Source organism: Pezoporus occidentalis, unplaced genomic scaffold, assembly GCF_034315485.1.
Source record: "Pezoporus occidentalis ecotype Australia unplaced genomic scaffold, CSIRO_AGI_Poc_V1 ctg15, whole genome shotgun sequence".
NCBI classification, from domain to species: domain Eukaryota; kingdom Metazoa; phylum Chordata; class Aves; order Psittaciformes; family Psittacidae; genus Pezoporus; species Pezoporus occidentalis.
This window is the reverse complement of record NW_026913316.1, coordinates 2,169,238-2,193,210: the sequence shown is the minus strand read 5'-3', so window position 1 is coordinate 2,193,210 and position 23,973 is coordinate 2,169,238. Positions and strand designations below refer to the sequence as shown.

The 23,973-nt window shown below is 40.0% G+C and overlaps 1 protein-coding gene and 1 long non-coding RNA gene across 7 annotated transcripts in view; both read right to left on the bottom strand.

Moving 5' to 3' along the window:
* Positions 1–10,173: 10,173 nt before the first annotated feature.
* The window catches only part of CTNND2 (catenin delta 2), a 655,439-nt gene continuing 641,639 nt past the window's right edge, over positions 10,174–23,973 (bottom strand). For all 6 annotated transcript variants that reach the window (XM_062610812.1, XM_062610810.1, XM_062610813.1 and 3 more), the window contains 3 exons: positions 20,841–20,972; positions 13,856–13,929; positions 10,174–11,397 (listed from right to left, as the gene is read on the bottom strand). In XM_062610812.1, the coding sequence (XP_062466796.1) occupies positions 11,137–11,397; positions 13,856–13,929; positions 20,841–20,972 (467 nt within the window). In that variant the 3' untranslated portion in view covers positions 10,174–11,136. The remainder of the gene's footprint in view (positions 11,398–13,855; positions 13,930–20,840; positions 20,973–23,973) is intronic.
* On the bottom strand, positions 18,184–20,797 carry LOC134159669 (uncharacterized). The gene is made up of 2 exons (XR_009963242.1): positions 19,777–20,797; positions 18,184–19,038 (listed from the first exon to the last, which is right to left on the bottom strand). It is a non-coding gene; the product is annotated as an uncharacterized LOC134159669 (long non-coding RNA).

Genomic DNA, 23,973 nt, shown 5'->3' with positions numbered 1-23,973 from the left:
AGATTCTTCATAGTCTGCAATGCAGACCCAGGCAAGGAAGATTTTTCTAATGTCTGCGGTTTCCCTTCAGGACGGAAGAGCAATATTGGCTCACTGAAATTTATAAAATCTCTCTTTAGCAAGTCCCTGTGCATGTGCTTTTTAAAGAAACACATATCTACTCAAAAAGCACAACTAAAATGGATGTTTATTCTAACTTGGAATGTAATCCTGCAGTCTACATCATGTGTGAGGAGTCTAAAGCAAGAGATGCTCCCTGCAACATAAAATGTTCAACTTTGATCACTTGGATGGACAAACGCATTCTAGAACCAAGCTTTACGCAGGATGAAGATCTGTAGGCATCCTCTGATGTAAATCCAGTGTTAGGATCTCATTTTTACTTTTATGAAGACAATTAAGAGAGTTTTATGAAAAAATAGAACAACTCCAGTGTCTACTGAACTTTATGAATTGATTGTACTTCATCCTTGATGCTGCCTGAAAGCAACAGAAAGCCAGTTACATATTATCTTATTATCACTGAAAGGCATAAATGTCTTCAGTGAATTAATAGAAATTGCAGGCAAATATTTTGTTTCCAGAAAGATCAATATAATCCATACTGTACTACTTAGCTATATCAACATTAAGGAAAAATTAGCTGGGGAATGAAGTTGCTAAGCCACTGGCCACCATATTCAAAAAATCATGGCAGTCAGATGAAGTTCCTGATGACTGGAAAAAGGGAAATATAACCCCCATTTTCAAGAAGGGGAAAATGGATGACCCGGGGAATTACAGACCAGTCAGTCTCAGCTCTGTGCCTGGCAAAATCTTGGAGCAGATTCTCCTGGAAGGCATGCTAAGGCACATGAAAAACAACAAGGTGCTTGGTGACAGCCAGCATGGCTTCACTAAGGGGAAATCCTGCCTGACCAATTTGGTGGCCTTCTATGATGGGGCTATGGAACTGATGGACAGGGGTAGAGCAGTTGATGTCATCTACCTGGACTTGTGCAAAGCGTTCAACACTGTCCCACATGACATCCTTGTCTCTAAATTGGAGAGACATCAATTTGATGGATGGACCCCTTGGTGGATAAAGAACTGGCTGGATGGCCGCACACAAAGAGTTGTGGTCAATGGCTCAATGTCCAGCTGGAGACCAGTAACAAGTGGTGTCCCTCAGGGATCGGTGTTGGGACCGGTCTTGTTCAACATCTTTGTTGGTGACATGGACAGTGGGATTGAGTGCGCCCTCAGCAAGTTTGCCGATGACACCAAGCTGTGTGGTTCAGTTGACACCCTGGAGGGAAGGAATGCCATCCAGAGGGACCTCGACACGCTTGTGAGGTGGGCTGATGCCAACCTCATGAAGTTTAACCATGCCAAGTGCAAGGTCCTACACATGGGTCAGAGCAATCCCAGGCACAGCTACAGGTTGGGTACAGAAGAGATTCAGAGCAGCCCGGTGGAGAAAGACTTGGGGGTGTTGGTCAAGGAGAAACTGAACATGAGCCGGCTTCAGTGTGCGCTCGCAGCCCAGAAAGCCAACCGTATCCTGGGCTGCATCAAAAGCAGCGTGACCAGCAGGTCAAAGGAGGTGATCCTGCCCCTCTACTCTGCTCTTGTGAGACCTCACTTGGAGTATTGTGTGCAGTTCTGGTGTCCTCAACATAAAAAGGACATGGAACTGTTTGAATGAGTCCAGAGAAGGGCCACAAGGATGATCAGGGGACTGGAGCACCTCCTGCATGAAGACAGGCTGAGGAAGTTGGGGCTGTTCAGCCTGGAGAAGAGAAGGCTGCATGGAGAACTCATAGCAGCCTTCCAGTATCTGAAGGGGGGCTATAGGGATGCTGGGGAGGACTGTTCATTAGAGCCTCTACCGATAGGACAAGGGGTAACGGTTTAAAACTTACACAAGGGAAGTTTAGATTGGATATAAGGAGAAAGTTCTTTCCTGTGAGGGTGGTGAGGCACTGGAATAGGTTGCCTAGGGAGTTGTGAATGCTCCATCCCTGGCAGTGTTCAAGACCAGGTTGGAGAAGGCCTTGGGTGAGATGGTTTAGTGTGAGGTGTCCCTGCCCATGGCATGGGGGTTGGAACTAGATGATCTTAAGGTCCTTTCCAAACCTAACTATTCTGTGAAATAAGCAAATAATGCAAATCAGTTATCAAACACATAAAAATAACATCATCCTTTCAGGGGGCAATAGCAAATAGCATAAAGAGCACAAATAAGGAAAGCGGTATTTGATCTCATCTATCTGCATTGAACTCTCTATTTTAAAGCACCTGTCCCAGTCAGATTCAGCTTCAGCAGGCCATAGGCAAAGCGTACTCCCATTCTGCTTCTAGAAAACTGAGGTCAAGAAGAAAGGCTGAATGTAATAAAATATCAACCTGACCAAGTACAACATTTTCATTGTATTGTGGAGATCCCCTCAGCTGGACCTAGACTTCAACAGGGCTTTTGCTCTCAGCTACTGAGTCCTTTCCCATCTTATTCCAGCATGAAGGAATGCCATGTAGCATTTTCCTCTCTTGAAAGCTTTTGGTTTTCTTGATGTTTGTCCCTGCACTACCAGATGTGCCCAAGGAATTTTTCATTTCCAACAAATTAAGCCAAACCCAAAGCTGAGCAATTCTGTGATTTTGGCAGATGAGAACTGACTGAACCATTATCTTATTAGAACAATCTTTGAGGTCCTTACCTATTCACTCACAGCCATTTATGTACTTGGCAGAAGCAGTTTCCCTTCTGGTGAGTTTTCATTCTGGGATGGGCACAGATGATACACTGTTTTACAGGTCTTGGGTACTGTCTGTGATGCACAACTGCTTGATAACACTCCTGGTTCCTGACATAATTTTAGCAAGATTTTGTACATGTGAAGAACAGACACACATTCAGAGCTAAGCTAATTTTCTTTCCCTGAGCTTGCCAGGCCTGAGAAATGTTGGACAGAAGCTCCTTCTGTCCAGAGCATCCTCTTCTGGTGTTGCTCCTGTGGGGGAAAAAACAGTGTCTCCCTTACATGTCTGCTGTTAACCAGGTTAACATACAGTCCCTGTTAATTCCCTTCAGGTTGATTGCTTTGTGGGAACATCCATGCTGGGTAATACGTATCAGTTTGGCCTTGAATGCAGCTCATGTCCTCTTTTCCTCACTTACCGCATGCTGTTTATGCCTTAATCTACAACTGTTCAATTGGTTATACTTTATTCCTCCTGTATTGGGATGAGTATTTTTGCTTGTGCTGACTGCTGACACCACACAATTGTCCAAGGCTATAAAAACCTCAGCTAAGACATGTAAATACTAAGAAAAGTGGATAACAGAGTTGCTATTACTAAAGCTTTTTGCAAATCTTGCTAAAATGGGTTCAAGACCAGACAAATGCTGAGGCTTAATACATTTTGTTATTTTTTATAAAGCTTAAAACTTACTATTAATACAAATGTATCATTTCCATTAATGTTATTAATGCTTGACAGCCTTGCTGACCTTGGCCTCTCTCTGTCCCAGTATGTGAGCTCAGTAAAGCCTTGGTTCCCCTGCAGCTCTCCTTACCCTTTGCACCTCCACCACAGCCACCTATGAACATGATGAGCCCCATTTCAGTGGCCACTCACTGGGACTGCCCCAGAGGACGCACTGCTGCAAAGCCCTGGTCAGTCCTATCTCCTCTGGGGCAGTAAGAGTGGCCAGTGCCACCATCCTGAGCAAAGGCACTGAAAACACACAGCTAACTGTATGTCCAGCTTAGCAGGCAGCTGTACAGTGTTGTGCAAAGACCTGGCAGACTCAGTGCGCTGAGTGCACTGTCCTGCAGGCATGCTGCCTTACATCCCTTTCAGTGATCAGGGGAGCTGTCTTTCCAGAGGGCACTTTAAAAGGTCTCAGGACCTTTGCCTTGTAAGTCTTTTCCATCACATCAAACTGGTTTGACTTCATTAAGCCTTAGTTAACTTCATTTGCTAGTGGCAGTATTTCCTATCTTGCTTATTGATGCAGGTACAATAACTAGTCAAGCCTGCAAGGACTTGGTTGGCGGTAACAGGAGCAGCGGGTACATATAAGGAGGTTACTGACAAAATACTGGCTACAGCACCCTTCAGAGGCATGAGAAAAAAAATAGGTGAAGACGTTTTTGCATTTGATAAGGTAGATTTCTTCCTGTGCCATGGTGCACCCCTAGCCTTAAAATATTTTATTGAAAGGAAGAAAAATGAGAACCTAACGAGGAGATGAACTCAGCAACTAATTGTGTCCCACACTGTGCCTTGCCCTGCCAGCTACTCCAGCCAGCTCAGCTGGCTGTTTCTGTTATTTCACTTTGCCACAAAACTGATGTAGGGAGCTGCGAAGTCCTCTTGCATATAGGACACTCCTAGAACAGTTCCGTTGCTTTACAGTTGACTCCAAAAGCTATAAACAAAAAAAGGGGCTTCCTGTTTTTCCTTGTTAGAGTGTAATGTTTGCATCCCAGGACTGGCTGCTATTGTTTTATTTCAACAATAGGAAATACTCCAGGCACCTAACTGGCCTGGCCATCACACACCTACAGCTACAAACCTTTCTCTGCTTTACAGCATGGTGGCTTTTGCAGCAGAAATGCCTCCCCAGCACAGTGAAATGGCAAGTGCCAGCTATCCCTGTTACAGGACAGCTCACTGGTCACTCCACTGGTCGTTCCTTCTCTCCACCATAGCTTCATAGGGTACTTCTCCCTTTTTTAGCTACTTTTTCACTCTGGAATAATTTTGCAGGTATGATTGCTTGCTTTTAGATATCAGCCACTAGATCTACCTAGATGGCACAGAAGAGCAAGAAGCACCTGGTCCATCATAGGTAATAGTATCTGAATAACCCCAAGTTTCCAGTGGATTTGTTTAAGCTGAAATTGCCCAAAGTGTTCCTGTTGTAAAAAAAACCCAACCCTATTCTATTCCATTTTAGCCAGAATTGCATAAGGAAACTGTACTGGAGCCCATAGATTGAAAGAACTAGAGATAGGATGTCATTAAACAGTTTTAGATTCTCCTAGTTCCAGGCAGTGATATATCTGAAATAGAAGGTTGGGGCAGTCACATCCTCTTTCTGCTCCTCCAGCCCTCCAGCACTATGTGGTGTGGAGGAAGGTCTTAAGAGGAAGGATCAGGAGTTGGGTTGTGGCAAGACACAGACCTGCTGTTTCGCTTCCTAAACACATACTTTTGCTTGTATTTCATGAAAACATTGATGGCTGAAATGTGGGGCTTCATCGGTGCCTTGGCCTTGTGAGAGGCGGTATGTTAGGCTTCATACTCTTCACTATCAGTGGATGGCAAACAGAAGTAATAGTTGATTGTCTGTATAGTAGCCTCAATTTTATCTTCAGTTTTGATATCCTATTTATTGTCTTGACATGTTTAGTTAGCAACATTTTCTGCCTATGTAACATTCATGTAAAGTAAGTAAATAATGTAAAAAAAAAGTAATCTCCATTGCCACTGGCCTATATATATAATTGAAAAAGGTTATGTGAATTAATACTTTAACTGAATTTGTGAAAAACAGTGAATCAGCAAAACAATGCTATTTTGCTTTCCCAGATTCAGTGGCAAGCTTCAGATTTTGCCTGTCTGGAAAAGAAAGGTATTTTGGTGTTTACTCATCTGCTACTGAAATTAACTGCAACAATCAGTCACAGCGAGTACTTTTTACCTGTGTCACTCTCTTAAAGCACTGAAAATAAAATTGAAAGAGCCAAAGGCTCCATAGTAAATTTGGACTGATAGGTACTAGCAAATATCTTGACTTTTCTCTCCTTTTTAGTTATTTGAAGATTGTAGCCTTTGGCATGCTGGCAAGAGTGGCCTCTAGGTGCTCATCCTTTGAGAAGACTGCAGCAATTCTTCACCTGTTTTCACTTTTGGCCTGATGCATGGGTTGGTGAAGCAGGTGGAAGCCTTTACAGGAACTTCTGTGGTCCTTAAAACTATGTGTAAGCAAACAGTTTAAACTTTGCAAGAGTTTAGCATGTGCTTTCTTCTGGCAAAGCAATACCAATGCCCATAGAGGAAGGAAGCTGCTTTTAAAATTGGATTAAAAATACTACAGTGAGTTTGACTGGGAATTAAGATTTAGGAATAATGCATCAGCCTGGTGTCTTACTAGAGTACTGTGCCTGGCCAGCACCAGTGCTCTTCCAGGTACCTTGTACCATCTTTTGAATGATGTGGTGTGGTCAAAGTGGTGCAAAACCTGGGCACATTGGAGAGAAGTTGAAGTGCTTGTGTTAGGTGGAGTTGTTTGATGTGGCCCTTGGAAGACTGGAGCAAGAGTCAGGAGTAAGTACTCCTTACCCAGGCTATCAAAGGACATGATAGTCACTGCTTTTCTCACTTGGTTTTTACAAGTGCCTGGTAGGCAGGGATGCCCTGCTCCCTACAGGTATCAGCTGCATGCTTCAATCCCGCCTCGCTTGGGAATGAAACTCAAATCTCCCATTTTCAGCCTGAATGTCCAGAACTGGCTTTAGGCCACTGCTTAAATACCAGCTAGTCCCCTGGAAAAAGAAAGCACTGCACAGGTCTTCAGCAGATATTGGGGCACCTATGGCTTCAAACTGCAACCCCATGTACACTTTGTCCATGCAGCTGTAGAGGGGGGGGACCACACTCTTCCGCTGAGGATGGTGGGCAAGGTGTGTGTGTAGGTGCTTGCAAAAAGTTGCCTCTGTTTTGGCTCCTAATGTCTTTTTGACAAAGTTTTTGATCCAGAGCCTCATCCCTCCCACCTCTCCTTCACAGCAGTAAGTAGTCTCTGCCCTCCTGCCCAGCATCTGCTGGCTGAAGCTGAAAGTGCCCAGTGGTGACCTGTGATTTCCCTCTGCTGCTCCCTCCCACTTTTCTAGCATAAAGCTTTGCGTGTATCATGCTGTTGCTATTCAATTTTCACTACATTAGGTTGTTAGTCATATTTATGTTCTCAGTGCATAAAATCTCTTGCTGGCTCCATTCCACTGTTAGTAATTATGGGTGTGTATCCGTCTTCACACACAAGCTCCAAGTTTCTCTATTTTTAGGGCTCTTGTTTGTTGTGTCATCTCCCCTGCCTTGGATTGCTGTCTCCATCTCTCCCGCTCCTCTCGATACAAGCAGTAGCACTAAACCCAGGGCTCTCTCTGCTTGCTGGCAGGAGAGGATGAGTAACAGGGGTGGAGGAGTTGAGGAAGCCTCCCCTGCAGCACACTGGCTTGCACAGCCTGCGCTGTGCCAAGGTATAAAAAGTAAGTCAGCGTTTCTGAGCTGTAAGTCTCCTGGTGAGATGCTTCTGCAGGCTAATGCAACCCAGTCCCAGGAAACAATTATTCCTGAGCCCTTACATGGAGCACATGCCGGGATTCCCAGCAATGCACAAGTAAATTAATGGCTTGGTTTTTGTTTCTTGGCTGTGGTCTAGGTAACACTGGGGCCAAAATCAGTTTTTTACAGCACGTTCCTATTCAGTGGCACCAGCCTTCAGCTTTTGAGTTTCTTCCTACTGGTGTAGTTAAACTATCTCTCTGTAAGCAGTGGCAGCTTGACTCTTGCAGCTATGAGTTGGGAGTTCTCAAAAATACCTCTCCCCTTCACTTTGAGTTGTGGAGTACTTTGAGCTTATAAACCTGGTGGAGAGGGATGGGGGAGGAAATGACTTGAAAGCTGGAAGTTAAGTATCCAGTTAACACCTTAAATAAATAATGGTATTTGTTGGCTGTGTGAATCTAGGCATCAGTCTACGGAGTCAGCTTCTGAGTTTAAACATATTGCACTATGACCAGCGATTCTCCACAATACAGTAGGATTTATTAATAGAAAATATGTCAGTAGGAGTTTGTCTTTGTACATGTTAGCAACATGTACAGTGAAAACACATTTTTTTTCTCAATCTATATTGTTATAGTTCTTTTGTGTTATCTGACATAACCATTTATATTTTGGGCTTAAATACGTTATTTGTCAAAATGTACTTTCAGTGTTAATATACCTTTAAAATCATAGTTTATCTTTTAAATATTGAATTCATTTTTTTTTTCAAATCAATATTGCTCATGTTAGTGCAAATTTGTTAATCTTGAGATAGGTTAACCATTCCTTCCAGACCATAAACAGCATTTAATAAAACAGTGAGATTTATATAGCTCTACACAGCTGAACAAGATTCTAATACGAAGCTTGTTAAAAAAAAAATCCGACATTTTACAGTACATCAATTGCATTTTATACATTTGTTTTTGGAACAGTTTTGATTCTTCTCTATTTCTGTGTGTGATCTAGTACAAGAATGAAGGGAACAGCAACGGGTAATGATACTTTCCTCCATATTAAAAAGAATGCATCATAGATATATCTTGCTCAGTATGGCAGCAGTGTTGGATTTCCAAGCCTGGAAAAGAAGCTGGGTAATTCAACACCTTCTCAAAACTCAGTACAGCAAGAGTGAACGTTATCAGTCAGAGCGCTTGCCACTACAGAAGAATGGAAACAAAACAACACAAAAGTATAGACAAAAGGTATTTTATGCCACTTGATCGATCCAGAATCTCTCACTTGAGCAATGGTCAACATTTGTCTCCAAGTAATTCCTATGAGGAGCTGAAAGGGGGCAACGTGGGCGTTTCAGTAGCTTGAAGAATGGAAATAAATCCAACTTACAATAACCTCCTGTCCTACGAACTTCAAACAGAATGACAGATCCCCTCTGCCTATTGGCAATGCGGTGCCTGGAGAACTGCACCAGCCTGGTGGTTATCACGCAGTCAAGAACTTCAAGTTGCGAGTGACATTCTTTATTAAAAAAAAGCTTTTATACTGAAAAGGTGCTTTGTTCAAAAGAGCACTGCAAATGTCACTTATTAAAACCAATGTAATAAATAAAATATAAACAACCTGTGTCCAAAACTATGAATAATATTTTTATCTACCTCGCTATACATCTGGCCCACTGTGCCCCTCCCACCCACCCTGTCTTACATGTGTTAAAAATTTTTTTGCATGCGATTTTTTTCCCCCTGTTTACTACAAAGAGCAGATAAGGTTACATATCATACACTGGGAAAAGCTGCCAAGATATTTAACTACAGTCCTAGATTACCGACAAACCAATGCTACGGCACAACACCCGCCTGCGTGAACTACTCGGGCTGCGTCCTACAGAGCAGGCGATGACTTGCGAGAGACTTCTCCCCCTGCACACAGACAGAACTGTGCCAGGTGATGGTAAGACTATTACAATGACTAACCACAGAGATGTCTGCAACCTAAAACAAACTCTTTAACTGCAATTGAAGCAACTTACAACTACTCCATTTGTGGTAGGTCTTACACTGTGAAAACAGTACGCTGAACTGTTGCCTGAACCAAAGAAATGAAGAAATGCTAAATTCTTTGATTTCCAGAATCCCAAGAGCTAAGATGAATATGCCAGCTCTTCTGGCCTCCTAGCTTAGCTTCCTTTTCTTTTAAATAATGATAATAAAAAATATCTCTGTCCTTTACATTTTCATTTCTTTTGGGTTTTACTTTAAATGCACAGAAATGGGTTGGTACCTTTCATATCTGAGGAATGTATTCTGGGTGTTGGGTTTTCTTTTTAGTATGGGTTAAAAAAAATGATTGTCCTAACAGTTCAGGAATTGGACCTTTCTATGAAACTGAAGAGTTTGGAGACTCCAAACTTTAGTCCGTTGGGTCTTTGTTTTTCCATTCCCTCAGGGAGATGGCAAGATCAAACTCTGCCTTCCTTGAGCACTTGTTGTTGGTGGCTGGAGAGGAATGAAATTTCCTCAAGAGAAGATCAAGAGATGATATTTTAAAGGAAATGGCACCTAAGGGTGAAGGAGTCAGTGAAAAAAATCTGATAACCCCTTCCTTTGTGAGTATGCGGCCGGACAATTTTGAATTGCTATCAATGGTTAAGAAAGTGAGTAAGAGAAAGCACATACTGGAGTTTCCACTGTTTAAAATAACTGAAAATCAAACAAAAATTGAAGATTGAATAAGGAAAACATTGGATGAGAAGAAGTCTTACGCCACACAAACACACACACTCAAACATACACACGCACACAGAATACTATGCATACGTGGACACACACATGTAAGAATGTATATTTGTATGGTAGGTTCTTGGAAATAGACATTCTTAGCAAATATGGATGACAGATCAATTGTAATTTATTTTCTTTTAACACTGTATCATCATAAAGAAAACTGGTATAAATGAAAAAAATCTATTTCAAATATCTACATCTAAAATTTTAGGCAGTGAAAAAGCACTTTGTTGACAAGGAGTGTGGAATGATGAATGTTAATTGTCAGAAACTGCTGAATGCCTTTTTTTGTTTTTAGTTGCCACAAACAAATTCACATATCAGAACAAACAATACTGCTAAATATTCCTTTATGTTTTTTTTTTGATTTTTTCTTTTTTTTTTTCTTTTTTTTTTCTTTTCTTTTTTTTTTTTTTTTGGTAAAACGCACCGGGGAAAAGAAAACAAAAACCTGGAAATTCATACATCTTTCAAAATTTGAAATTGAAGCAATATTTAGAACCATAGATGAAGAAACACCGTGGCATTGGTGTAATATACACAATGCACTTCTTTTTTTTATCTGTAATGTACATCAAATACTTTACAACAATGCATTAACAAAAGGCAAGAAACATCTTGCTGTACAGAGGAAACCCCAAATGCAACTTGAAGCCTAGATTCACAATGAATGAGGATATTAAACAAAGTGTGAGAAGCTGTTCCCCATAAAGTATGTACGCTGCTCAGTTACTTGTGCTTAACTCCTGACCCACATCCACTGCCATGTTCTCCCTCCTTCCTTCAGCCACATTCAATATACAGCACCAAACTTTAGACTCTACAGGCCAACAATGAAGTTGCCCCACACTGTAAAATATATATATGTATATATATTTCCTTCTAATTACTCCCAGGTTTAGCTTTTGTATCTTTTAGCCTTCTAAAAAAATCTCTTAAATTTTGCCATTCTGGTTATCTGGGCCTTCCTATGGAACAGGCTTTAACAAACTAAATCTGCAGGAAAAAAAACGTCTTGTGGTATGCATGCACATGCACAGTTCCTGGAGCTTTTGTATCTGCCCAAGTCTCAAACCCAGGAGTCGGGAGAGGCTGGATAGTGGCTTGTTTCATAGTTCAGTTCACTATAGGGACGAGCAGCTGAATAGAAGTCGACATAGTTGCCAGTTGACTTTAGTCCCAGGTGCATGTTGTATTCGCTTGCAGGTGGGCGATGATGCACTTGGTCCTCAAAGAAGGACTCGTCATAGTTTCTTGTTGAATTCTGAAATGGCTGATATGGTTCATAATCTTTTCTGCTGGGCTCCTGTGGAACTGGCTGTGTTGAAACCTGAAAGAGTAATACCCCCAGTTTGTCAGATACAACTTATTGTGGGCAACAGGATGGAAGAAGGAGTAAATCTCACGTTTTTCATGCTGGAAGTACCAAGTTGTGCATTAGCTTAACATCTCAAGGTATTGCTTGGTAGTGAATTAATCCTACAGCTTTGCCTTGTCATTGCATTTCTTTATATCTATTTAATGTTTTTATTAAATACATTTATTATTTAATATTATTGCTGCTCAAGATGATGGTTTACTTCAAATGAAGTTCAAGCATCACAGCTTACAGTTACTTCTGTAACTACAATCTGTGTGTAACTTATTGACTGTTTTGCAGCTATATAACACAAACATTGGTGGCCAAAACTCAGCCTTGCAAAATTTGAATGGAAGTGTTATACACTCCAAAAATACTAAACATTTTGCAGCTGCCTTTGCCAAAAGTGAGATTTAGGGTGGTATCGTATCCTTAAGAACCACTGACAGTCTGCAGGGCACTGACATGAGGAAATTTCAAGCTAAGTAAGTGCTCTAAAATGTGTTCAGCTAACTGTAAGCAGAACCACCTTCTTGCCACCTCCTCAACACTCCATGTTGGCAATCTTGTGATGTTGGTACATTCCAGGAAGTTGCCTTGATGCTGAAATATTTATGAGATGCAAAAAAAAACCCTTGGGTGGTCCCCCAAACCTAAGTTTTCCATAAAGTTTTTTGCAGACAGCCTTAGTGAGTCTCTGGTTTTAAATCTGGGACTTAATTACAATCTGAAAACTGTCATGCTAAGTAAGTATTTCAGTGGAATGTTATCTTTTGTGTTACGCCACCTCTGTAAGCCTGGGCAGTTTTGTGACTGCAAAATGATACAGCTTTTCAATCTTCAAATGGTCATCCCCTGGAATATTGGTGCTCAGATGGCAGTGGCAGGAGAATGCATACCCTGCTGACTCTGCAAAAGTTGATAATGCTCCTTTAAGAAGAGAGGAACGGTTGCACTGCTACGGCCCAAACTCTGTGGCATAAAGCACATCTGTACTGGACTCCATGCGTAGGGTGCAAAATGCTGCCTGTGTCTGCTGCCTTAACAATCCCACAAGTGATTGATCTAACAAGACTGGGCGCAGTATTAGAACTGCACAAAAGAGCACAACTACTCTAGCTTCTATTTCTAGTACTGCTATCCAGGTGTACAGGACCTTCAGTTCCTCCTTTAATTTCATATATTCAAACACAGGTGTTTAATTTTGGATGCAGGAGAAAAATTCTGTCTGAAGCAACCTACTTATATGACAAAAAGCTAAGAGACGGTCGTTTTTTGAGTAGAAAATAGGGGACTGAAGTAGTACTTCTGCATTCTTTTCAGCTAAAACCATTCTTTCCAATATGTCAATCATAAACCTGACATTTCAATGAGAAAGCAAGTGCAAAAAGGTGGAAAACTAGAGGACTTTGGGTTGTTTTGTTTTGCTCAGATTCTCCCCCCTCCAAATCAAATTGGTTGATTCATGACTGCAATTAGAGTGCACCTGCTCCTTCAACACCTCATACCCTTATTTCCTCCTTAAATGCAATAAAAGCAGAAACACCTTCATGCACTGTCTTGCACAAAGAAATATGGTGCACTACAGGAAACACTGTCTAATTAAAAAAAAAGAATAAAGAGAAATGGGGGAACAGAATATCAGAAACTCTCTTCACCTGAAGTTTGTGGATTAAGACTGAAATATCGGTCTCTTAAATGGAAATTTCAGTTAGCCTAGTAAAAAATTTTGGTGAAAAATCTTTCTTACTACATATTAATTTACCTGTCTGATACTAGTATGAATTTTCAGTGTTTTTCTTAAATGTTTTTGGCCTCATTTTAGATAAAAGTACTGTAACTTATGCATATTACCTAGGGAAGTTGTGAAACTATTGAGGAGTTGTAATTAAGGATAAAGTATCACTACACGTAATGATGAAACAGAAGTCTATGGATGCAGAAAAATGTCTAATTCCTGGGGACCAAAGAAATAATACACTGGAAATTGCAGACGTATGACTACCATACACATCCATAGAGCAGAGGGCCTTTTTCTGTGAGCAGGGACATCTTCAACTAGATCAGGTTACTCAGAGCCCCATCCAGCCTGGCTCTGAATGTTTCTAGGGATGTGGCATCTATCCAGAACTTTAAAGGTATTCAGGTCCCGAGCCCCTCTTGCCTTCATTCTGAACTACAGGCTTAAACACCTTAAATAATTTTTCTGCATATGCTATCATAACCTGTTGGATGTTTTTGAAATTTAACTGAAATTATCCATTAGCGTAAGGAATATAGCTTCTTTGAAGCCAGTGGAATTGCTAGCATTTGTGCAAGTGGGTGACTCAGTTCCTCTAATCTAGATTTACCAATCTTTGTGATGTTTTTCTTCATTTCCATATAAGACGTTACATTGGAACTGTAGCATTTTTGTCTCTCTACCTACCTGGTTATGTTTGATATCTTCAGCAGGTGCACCATATGAATTCCTGTACAAAGTTGAGATTCCAGTGTTCTGAGCTGGAGAGGGGAAAAAGGAAGGAAAAAGCAGGTTTACCAAACATACCTCTTTGGCCTCAAAATGAATTCTTACGGCTTCATTAAATGCCTGTTCCCCCCACAAAAAAATCTTCAAAAACATTTGCAGATTTGTTTTCTCTTCCTCCCACAATACAGTCATAATTTTTGCTTTGTTGTACATGCATGTACATGGTATACACTTATTAACAAGTGCTATGTCATGTTCATATCAATCTTGTGCATTTCACATATAAATCAACAAAATAACTTCAATAAATAACAAAACATACAGCTAGTATTTGGTAATATATATCAGGTTACATATGGGATTTTATACCACACATACACTGAACAGGTAACAGGTGTAAACATTAAGAAACATTTCAGTCCTTTCACTTCAGTTGGATGATGTGGATTATTATTATCCTATGGCAACATAAAATTATTCATGGAAAAAGTGATTAAATGCAACTGAAAAAAACGAGTTAAACAAAAAGAAAAAAAAAAAGCTGTATGTAGACTGAATAGGCCTGGCCAAGACAGTCTGAAACTCTCTGCTACTTTGTTCTCAGATGCCCTACCTCTAAAACGCAGGGAGCAAACTGAGCTATGAATTTGAAAGCAGAAGTAATTCTAAAGACAAGGATAACACAGTTTTCAAAATAACCCATTCTTTCCCACCCTGCCCCCCAAAACCCTGTGAAAAGCTAAGGCAAAGCTGACTTCACTGATCACACTGATTTGGCTATCTAGCTGAAGCTTAGTTTGCTGGTCGAACTGAAAAGATTATAGTTATTTCTCGTATCTGAAAGTGTAGTATTTGAAAGACGGCAGTAATTTTTGTCTGTGTGTGTGGCTGCTGTGCACCATTCTTACCAGGCATGCATGTTATTGACTTTCCAGACATGAGAATTAATGATTTGATACCGTCATGAGGACTCTCATTATAAAAGCATGTGCCTGAAAATAAAAGTTGAGTAGTTGTGAATCAGTCATCACTGGAGACGAAACATGTTGGGCACATGACTTCTCTCAGGTCCCTGTGTAATGGTACAAAACCTGAAGGCACCAAAGTGTTGCTTTTAATACCTTTGCAGCTCAAAAACTTTCGTAGTGAGGACTAAGCATCAGAGCTGAAAGCTGGGTATGGGACCCATGCTAGCCACATTGCTAAGAAGAACCACAGTTACTGAAGAACCACTTTCTTTGTCAACCTGCTAGCATGGATCCCAGCATGTACAAACTCTTCCCTCTGCTCCATGTTGCTGTTTTACAGATTTTAGATCATGTTCTTAAATATCTCAAGTGTGTCCTTGGAACAGGATAAAGACAGGGATTATATGGTAGGGTGATGAGCCCTAACAGCTGGAAAAAAAAAGACATTTCACTTCATAACCATTAATAGGTGTGAAAAAACTTCTTGTTGAAGAGCCGGATGCAGTTACTGAGACAGTGCATAGTCTTGTATAGGAAATGGAGAAGAGCTCTGGAGGTCTCCGAGGAGTGCGGCAGGATCCTTTCTTTGAAGCGGGAAGAATACGAACTCTGGTTACAGATGCTGGATGGTCTTTTCCAGAGGTAGGTACTCTTACCTACACCTCTGCGCTACTAGATGATAACAGATGGAAATGCGAAGTGCTTGATCTTAGATGTAAAGTGCTGAAAGCTTGATCTGCAGAGGTTCTCTCTGTTCAGGCTGCATTCTGTCACCTAACCTGAGTGGTGTGTGAGACTTCCTTCAGTGTTTGGTTTTTAACTTATTTATTTATTCTGGCAGCATCCTCTGCTTTAGAGTTAAAAAGTCCCCCTCCTGATGACAGTCTTTGGTATTAGAGGAGTCTGCATCAGCATTGCTATTTATGGTGCATCTCATGACGGCATGACTCTCAGTAGTACAACTGCCAGATCTTCCCTTGATATCATCTTCTTTTCATGCTGTTTCTGCTGGCCCCACACACTGCAAGAAGCTGGGTTATACAAATTCCTTTTCTCAAGATCCAGAGATTCTCATAATTAGCATTTCAGCTAACCATTTTGTGAAGTGCTACTTCTTGAAAAAGATGAAAGTGATATTCAATGTGTTGGAATCTCATAAACCTAGGAATAACCTCCTGTAACCATTTTGTTTTCATGTATATGGATGGCAAGATAAGCAGGGTTGAAGTTTCCTGCAAGCAAGATTTTAGTCAGGCATGACCAGACAGGACAATACTATTCATGGTTGGTTGATGTCAAGAATAAAAGACTGGTATAAGGTGCGACATCTGAGGGTTTTATGAAGAATGTGATGAAGAACAGCAAATTAGACACATGCTAATTAATTTGTATGTTGTTCCTACAGGCAATCAGAGAGACTTTAAGGAGCATCATAACCTCTCCATCTTTTTACAGGTATGTAAAAACGCATATTGTACATATGTGCCACTAACAGCAAATAGCCATGACTATTATAAAACCAGAAATAGTTTATAGTTGGTGCATAGCTATCCAATTCATTACTGTGACATTTGCACTGATACACCGTCACATGCCGGATCAAAGACTTAAGGTGTCCCAGATCACATATTCTGCAATGGAAAATTGACAGTATCGGCTTGTTAAAATAGCTGCAAGGTCTGTGCTGCTGTGAAATCAGTGATGAGTACAAATTCACAACTTTAAAATGAAAAAAATAACCAAAAGGTAGCATTATTTTCTTAATGTAATAAAACCAATGACACAGCAAATACTCGGAAATGAATGCTAAGAGTTCAAGTTTTGACTTAGTCTTACTGGGAGGCTGGGATAGTTCTCTCTGGAGGGAATGCAAGTCAAGCAATGTAGCTGCTAGCAGTGCACATAGCCCCCTCCAGTACCTGCTTCTGAACAAGCAGGCAGTATCCCTGGGAACTCCGTTCCTGCTCTGCCATGCTTCAGTGAGCAGTTGACTCTTGCTGTCCAAAAGCAGAGGGCAAATGTAAGAGAAAAAAGGGAGAGAATGAGCTAGCTGAATGGACAGATATTGTGTGGTTAGAATATGATTTTTCCTGTTAATGCAGTATACAAACTATCATAGTAAATTTTTCAAACAGGGAGAAAGAAACATTAATGAAATAATCTTCTTTAAAACATGGCAAGAGAAGGGGAAGGGGTACAAGGTCTAACATGGAGATTTTCCAGCAGCCACGCTTTCTTACAGAAATGTGAGAACTGCGGCTACAGACGAAAAGATCTGAGGAGTGATGAGTGTATTTTATGCAGTACCTAAACATCAGTATGTGATAGTACTGAAGCAGCAGTTTTTACAAAGCAAAATTGTGAAGGTTCTAAAATGAGTACTGTGATCAACCTGCAGTATTTTGTGACTGTATTTCATAAAGAGCATTACAGAAAAATACCTTCTTTTTTCCCCCATTTAGTTTTCAAGGTGATACCAGTTAAACAAAAAAATCATACAGCTCCCCATAGCAGTTTTCTGCAAAGCTGACAACAGCTTTCAAAATTATGTCACACTGTGGTTTATGTGACAAAGGTATCCCTGACTGAAGCTGTCCTCATATACCCCAGTCACTTGATTCATGGTTTAACATTCAGCTTTCAGTTCTTTCAAGTACTTATTCTGAACACATTTACAGATACTTTGAAAAAGCAAGAGGCTAGCCTTTCTCCCTCAGAAACACAGACTGATAGTAAGAAAGGAACACTCAGCTAGACATAAGAGTGGTCTTCATCTGGTATCATGTAACCTGCTTTTTCTGATATAAGTAGCAGGACTCCATTTTCTAAAATCTAGTTCAAGACAGTAAAGCAAAATGCTTCTATGCCTCACAAATCTCACCTACCACAGATCATTACCTGTCACTGCCACTGCCACCCTCCTGCATGGTGAAAGATGAGGTAAGGGCATGAGAAAAGATGGTTTCTTAAAGTAATAATGAGTAGCCTTAGTATCTGTAGCTATTGTAAAAGGTGATGGTAGTTGGTTGTGTTCTGTATGTGTGGACTTGAAAACAAGTTTAAAAACCAAAAGTACAGATGACTGATTCTTTAAAACCAAAAGAAAATATATTAATCAGAATATGCTTCTGCTGGTGAAAGTGAAGATAGAGGGTGCAGTCTGCGATGCACAGATTACTTCAGTGAGGGAACTAACACAGTAAAAGAAACTTTAGAATAGGGGTTCCATGACAGTATACAGTAGCCGCATCTTCCCTGTTCTGAAGGAAGACACCATCGCGTAATTAAAGTTATCACATGCACCTAAAGTTTCTGGGGTTTTGTTTTGTTTTTTTAAATAAATATAATAGGTTTTGTCTTAAAAATATACTTTAGGTGATAAAATTTTATTATTGGTTATTATTTTCTTCAGAGAAGAGATGGACTGTAAATATAAAAGACATCATAAACCCGTGAAGAGGGCAATGAGAACTTTGATATTGTTCCTCTTTTTTTTAGTTGTCCTTGTGAAATCGATGTAAGTTATTATCTTCAGCCACACTGTTTACTCCATTTTCCCCAGAGGTTTCCTAACAACTCCCCACAATGGCGAGAAGCCAACATTCTATTTCAAAAATCCATCAAAAAACCTTCATTTCAGTCCCAACCAAGAGGTCGTAAAATTTCTGAACTATAAACTGGGAAGAGCTTTGGAGAAGAACATGGAGACAGCCATGGATAAATGGGAACTACAGTTGTGGCTTTACATTCCGTGTAAACCTGTAAGTCGAAGAATGCTTTGTGTGATACATCAGCTTGGCACAAAATACAAGAGCAGCTCAAAATATGCATACATCAGGTGGAACCTGAAAAAACATTTATCCCATAGATTCCACAGATGCATTAGCTGCAATGGACTGTCTGACCCACAAAATGAAAGACAGAGATTGCAATGAACTTGCTACATGAACTTCTATTAGACCATTCAAATAAAGCCAAAATGTCTCACAATTGAAATTACAAATACTGATTTAATATCATTTTTAATGAAATATTTATTATTTCCTGAGCTACAAATATGTTACATAAATTTCATGTTGAATGTTGAGGCACAAGACTCCTTTTGTCATTTTCTTTTGTTCTTAGAACGGTGCTTAATTTGAACTTAGAGCAAATGAGCAGAGATTTGGTGATCTGAAAGAAAGAGAAAGTGATTTGTTAACTCCATATTAATTCATACAATCGTCATGTGTGATTGTGAAATATTATTGCCCTTTTCAACTTGATTTTGGTTTTCATTTTTCTCACTGAGCTCAGCAGCTGGAAAAAGTCAATAGCTGATCGTGATGCTGAATCTTTCAAGTTTCCTTACTAAAAGCCCACTCAAAAGATCAATAGGAACAGACAAATACAAGCAGATATTAAAGGAAAACATGATGCAAAACTCAAAGCGGAGCAAAGGTTGAAGGGGAAGTATAAATCTCACGCTCCAAAAAGTATATTGAAAGATAAAGGAAACAAGGGAAACACGAATGGGAGAAGAAAAGCACTGCTGTGAAAGACAAAATGAAAAGGGTTGGGGAAAAAGAAAACTCTATTTTTTTTTTTAATGTGTGGCAAAAGACAAGACTACCTGTATGTAAACACACGTTTTCCATATGGAACACTTCTTTTTGGGTGAACCTTCTAATCTAATCTGGTAGTCTGAATTTGCAGATAAAGCTAGAACAAAATGCTAGTGTTTCTGCCTTTTCAGCCTTCTGTTCTTACTCCAGAGATTCCCTCTTTGTGGGTCCTTGACAAAGTACTGAAAGAAACACAGTCCTGTCCTTCACAATCACACAAATAAGGACCACTGAAGTGCTTTAGAGAAACACCTTGTGCAATGACTATGAAACACTCAAAATATTACAGATATATAAAATGCAGTACCTTGACTGAATATGCTGCAATCTCATGTAGTACTCTGCAGATGTCATTCAGGAGACTCTTAATTTCAGTGGCTTCCAAATGCTCTTGTTATTCCTCATCTTCACGTTTTCACTTTCGTGCTAATTAATGTTCCATATTGCATTTTCACACAAAGGCCGGCCTTTAGGTTTTGATTATGCAGCAGTGAATAACACAGTAGATGCAGTATGACTATCATCATATCCTGAATACGGTCTTGAAAACTAGTACTGATGGCTTGATTCTGAGGCAGCATGTTCCTGATGTCCCCAGTGAGCTGAGGAACCCAGAGACCCCCCATTCTGGCATCCTCTGAGTAAGACTTTTACAGAGGGCATAGGGGACAGTAACAGCCACTCAGAATGTGCAGTGACTCCTCACTGTGGTTGCATTTGGAGAAGAGGACACCACACTGCTCAGTACTATGTAAGTGCAACAACATGGTCAGTAAAGGTTATATAAGCCTGTGCAATGGTGATGGGAGACCAACATGTGTTTTTCAAGAGAATTAATTAAGAGGTGCAGTACTGGGCCCAGCACTCAAAATTCTGTAATTACTGAAATGCTGACAAGTTAATGAGCTCACCAGGGGGGACGGGCCTTCAGTGAAACCTGCAATAGGCGCCATAACACACAGAGAAAAAACTGTTGCATTGAAATCAGCCCAGCTGGGAAAGGAACACAGACAGAATTCACAACCACCAGCAGATTTCCTAGGGATGACTGATGTGCAAAATAAGCTAACTGGCCTTGGAAAGCCATTCCCTGTCAAAGACAGATGTTAGGACACATGCTCAACCACTGTCGTACTTGCAGAAACAACACTAGTTAACTCAAAGTGATCTCCCAACTTCCTTCTGAAATGAAAATGTAAAGTTACAAAGAAACATAAATCTGATTTTATAGCCTTCTCTGAAGAAACATGGTCTTCACAAATCTTTTTCACATACCATTCTGTTCATTAGGATCCAGTACTTATTCAGCAAACCCAGCCAAGCCTATACAATCACCTGATTTTTACATATGCAATGCAAGCATAAACTCACCTGTCATGGTGTCTTTCCTGGAAGTGTGTTCCCCCTTACTTCCATGGTAAGTGGCATTTGTTCCAGTTGATTCATAGTCTGTTTTTCTTTCTTTTAGGCTGATCATTTCCCGAGGTGAGGCTGGGGCACTTGCTAGATCACAAAAATGGATTTGTTTTTTCTTGCCACATATGACTGAACATATGAATGTTTAACTCTAGAGTAAACATTTCAGTAAAATGTATACTTGTGTGCATACTAAAATTATGCTGTTTGAAGAAACACTACCCCATTAGGGAGGAAAAGAAAAGGTGCTGTTATTTCAAGTACAGGACAAATGTATTCATGCAACAGTCAACTCCAAACATAATTTTCTCTCTGAATGTTTTACTTTTTTCATCTATACTCAACAACTAAGGTGATCATTGCAAAAAAAGTACAATAATTAAAAACTTGCTTTCCAAATTCTTTAACTTGTCAAAATTTTCTGGTATAGGCACTTCCTTTTTTTTTTTTCAAAACGATTTATTTATTTCTGTTGAAAAGACCATTAACTATCGACTGTGTGGAAAAAAAATGATACAAGATGATTTCTTCCTTTCTCCCTTGAAAATAAGCAAACCAATTAAAGGATTTTAGTAGAGATGGGAAGAAAAGAAACATATTTTTCTTAGAAAACATATAGCAAAGAATGCCTAACACTTAAAGGTAACTTCAATAATTATCTGTCTTTAAATTTCTATGAACAATTGCCTTTAGAACAACAACTGCTACTTTAAGCTATTGTTAAAATGAAGTCCTTCACCTATACTTGTGGTATGGCTAAGAGAAGGAAAGTACAAGGTGACTAGAAGGAGAACTGGTATGTACTTGATTTTCATGTACTTGAGAATGTGAAGTTGATCACTGGCACTGATTATGAAGACTTAGAGCCTGTGACGCTTAGGAAAAAAATAACGGCTTTCACATGAACTGACTTCGCTGTATGTAGGAGTAGGCAGATACAACTCACTTTCGTTGCTGTGGAGAGCAGGGGAAGGAGTGCAGGGCAAGTGGAAGCACACACCAGAGCCTTGTGAAGGCACAGTGTGCAAAAATAACTAAAGACTGGCGCTTACTTCCACACCCTCTCCTACCTCCACCCAGGTATTTGGTGTGTCAAAAGAACCTCAAAAGCAGTAACAATGTCCTTCCCTAAAAGGAAAGAAAAGTCTATACAAAAAACACAAGCTCATTCATTATGCTTGATCATGAACTGTATCTTTCAGCCTCTCTAAACTATGTTACATTTTTTAGTTAAGGAATAGGGAAGCAAAAGTGATGCTGAATTCTGCTTAGATTGGTTCTGTTGGTGTTGGCTTCTGTATGCAAAACAAATGCAGGACAAAAGTTTTTTCTTATGAGGCCATTAAAATTTGGGATTGCTTCTAAATTGCTTGTTTATAGTGATGTAATTCTAAAGCTGATAATCCAGCAGGTGTAAAGAAATGTGACATTAAATTTCCAAATCAGCTAATGACAAGTCTAAGAGGGAACAAACCAGAATGCAAACCTTGAAGAAGTTGCTTACACGGGGATGCATTTTGTCTCTCATACTTCGTTAATGCTCTTAAGCACTCTGGTGTTTCGAACACAATTGACCAATACAGACAAAAACACCTCTCTTTGTTCTCTGTGGGAATTGACTCTCTCTTCCTATGTGAGAACAACTACTTTCTGGCAAGTGTTAAAATCCAGAAGTGCCCTCTTTCAGAGCCTTTACTGGAAGCAGATATGAAATCACTGGTTGACATTAGACTGAAAAGTGGTATCAAGGTTTTCTATTCTTAAAGGACACAGAGAAGAAGACAGAACTCTTAAGTCCTAGGGATGAATGGGACATTGTGAGTTCATTTACTTCAACTCTTTACCCCAAGGTAGGATCCAGTATACCAAAATATTTCTTGACAGATTTTAATCTAAAACTAAAGATCTCTAATGACAGAGATCACATAACTGCTCCAAGCAGTCTGTTCCAGTGCTTTGTCTCCCTCCTGTTAGGAAATGTTCCCTGATGCCTAGCGTGACTCTTCGCTGCTCATTATTTCCAGCTGCCTGCTATGAAAGTAGAGAAAGTTTATGCTGTCCCTCTTCACAGCTGGCTCGAATACTTGGTGTGTACCTCTTCCCGCTGACCCCGTCTTATGTCTCTCTTATTTGAGTTAAACAATTACAGTACATGCAGTAGTTTTCATACCCTGATTTCTCCATCTCATGATTCATGTGTGCAACTGACAAAAAATCCCTAAATAATTTCAAAAGAACTTTTGTCCAGCCAGCTATTCTCCTTATAATTTATTTGTAAAGGACTGGATCTTTTTTCCCGTTTGGACAGTATCTCCAATTTCTCAGTATCACTCTGAATTCCAATATTGACCTTTAAGGTACATATGTTTCTCCCAGCTTTGTGGCACCTGCAAAGGTAATAGGCATCTTTTGTGTATTATCTGGGCTATTAATGAAGCCACTGAAGACTACTGGGACCCAGGCAAACCTCCAAGTAAAGCACTCCTCCATTTTGGCACTAAACAATACCCATTCTTTGTGAATGGCTTTTAGTCAGTTTATTTACCACACATGACACTTTCTGGACTGTTTTCCCGGTTGCTCTAGCTTGCCTATAAAATTATTTTCTGAAAAAGTCTTACTGATTACAGTAGATTTCACTTACTGACTGTTGTTTCCATAAAGTGCTTTAACTATGTTGTAGTAGGAATTCAGGTGCATTTTGTAAGAACAAATCGTACTAAACCAATGCTTGGATTTGATATGGATACTACTAGTCAGACAGTAACTTATGCTGTGTAGAAATAGATACTCCTAGAGTTAAGCAGTATCTTGCGTTCCTACTCTTTGAGATGCTCAGATTGTGATTATTTGTTACAGCAGTTTTCTAGAATGAAGTTGGGCTGACTGGTCTGTAATTACATGGGTCCTCTTCCTTCAGAAACCAGCACCATATTAGTCCTTTTGCAGTCTTATGATACTGATGATGGCAGTAAGATTCCATCCAAAATTTCTCTAAGAAGTATGTTCTATAAGCAACAAAGTAACATAAGTGAAGAGACAGTTCTGGAAAGAGAACTAAGATCTTGGGGCCAGACATTTCAAGTGT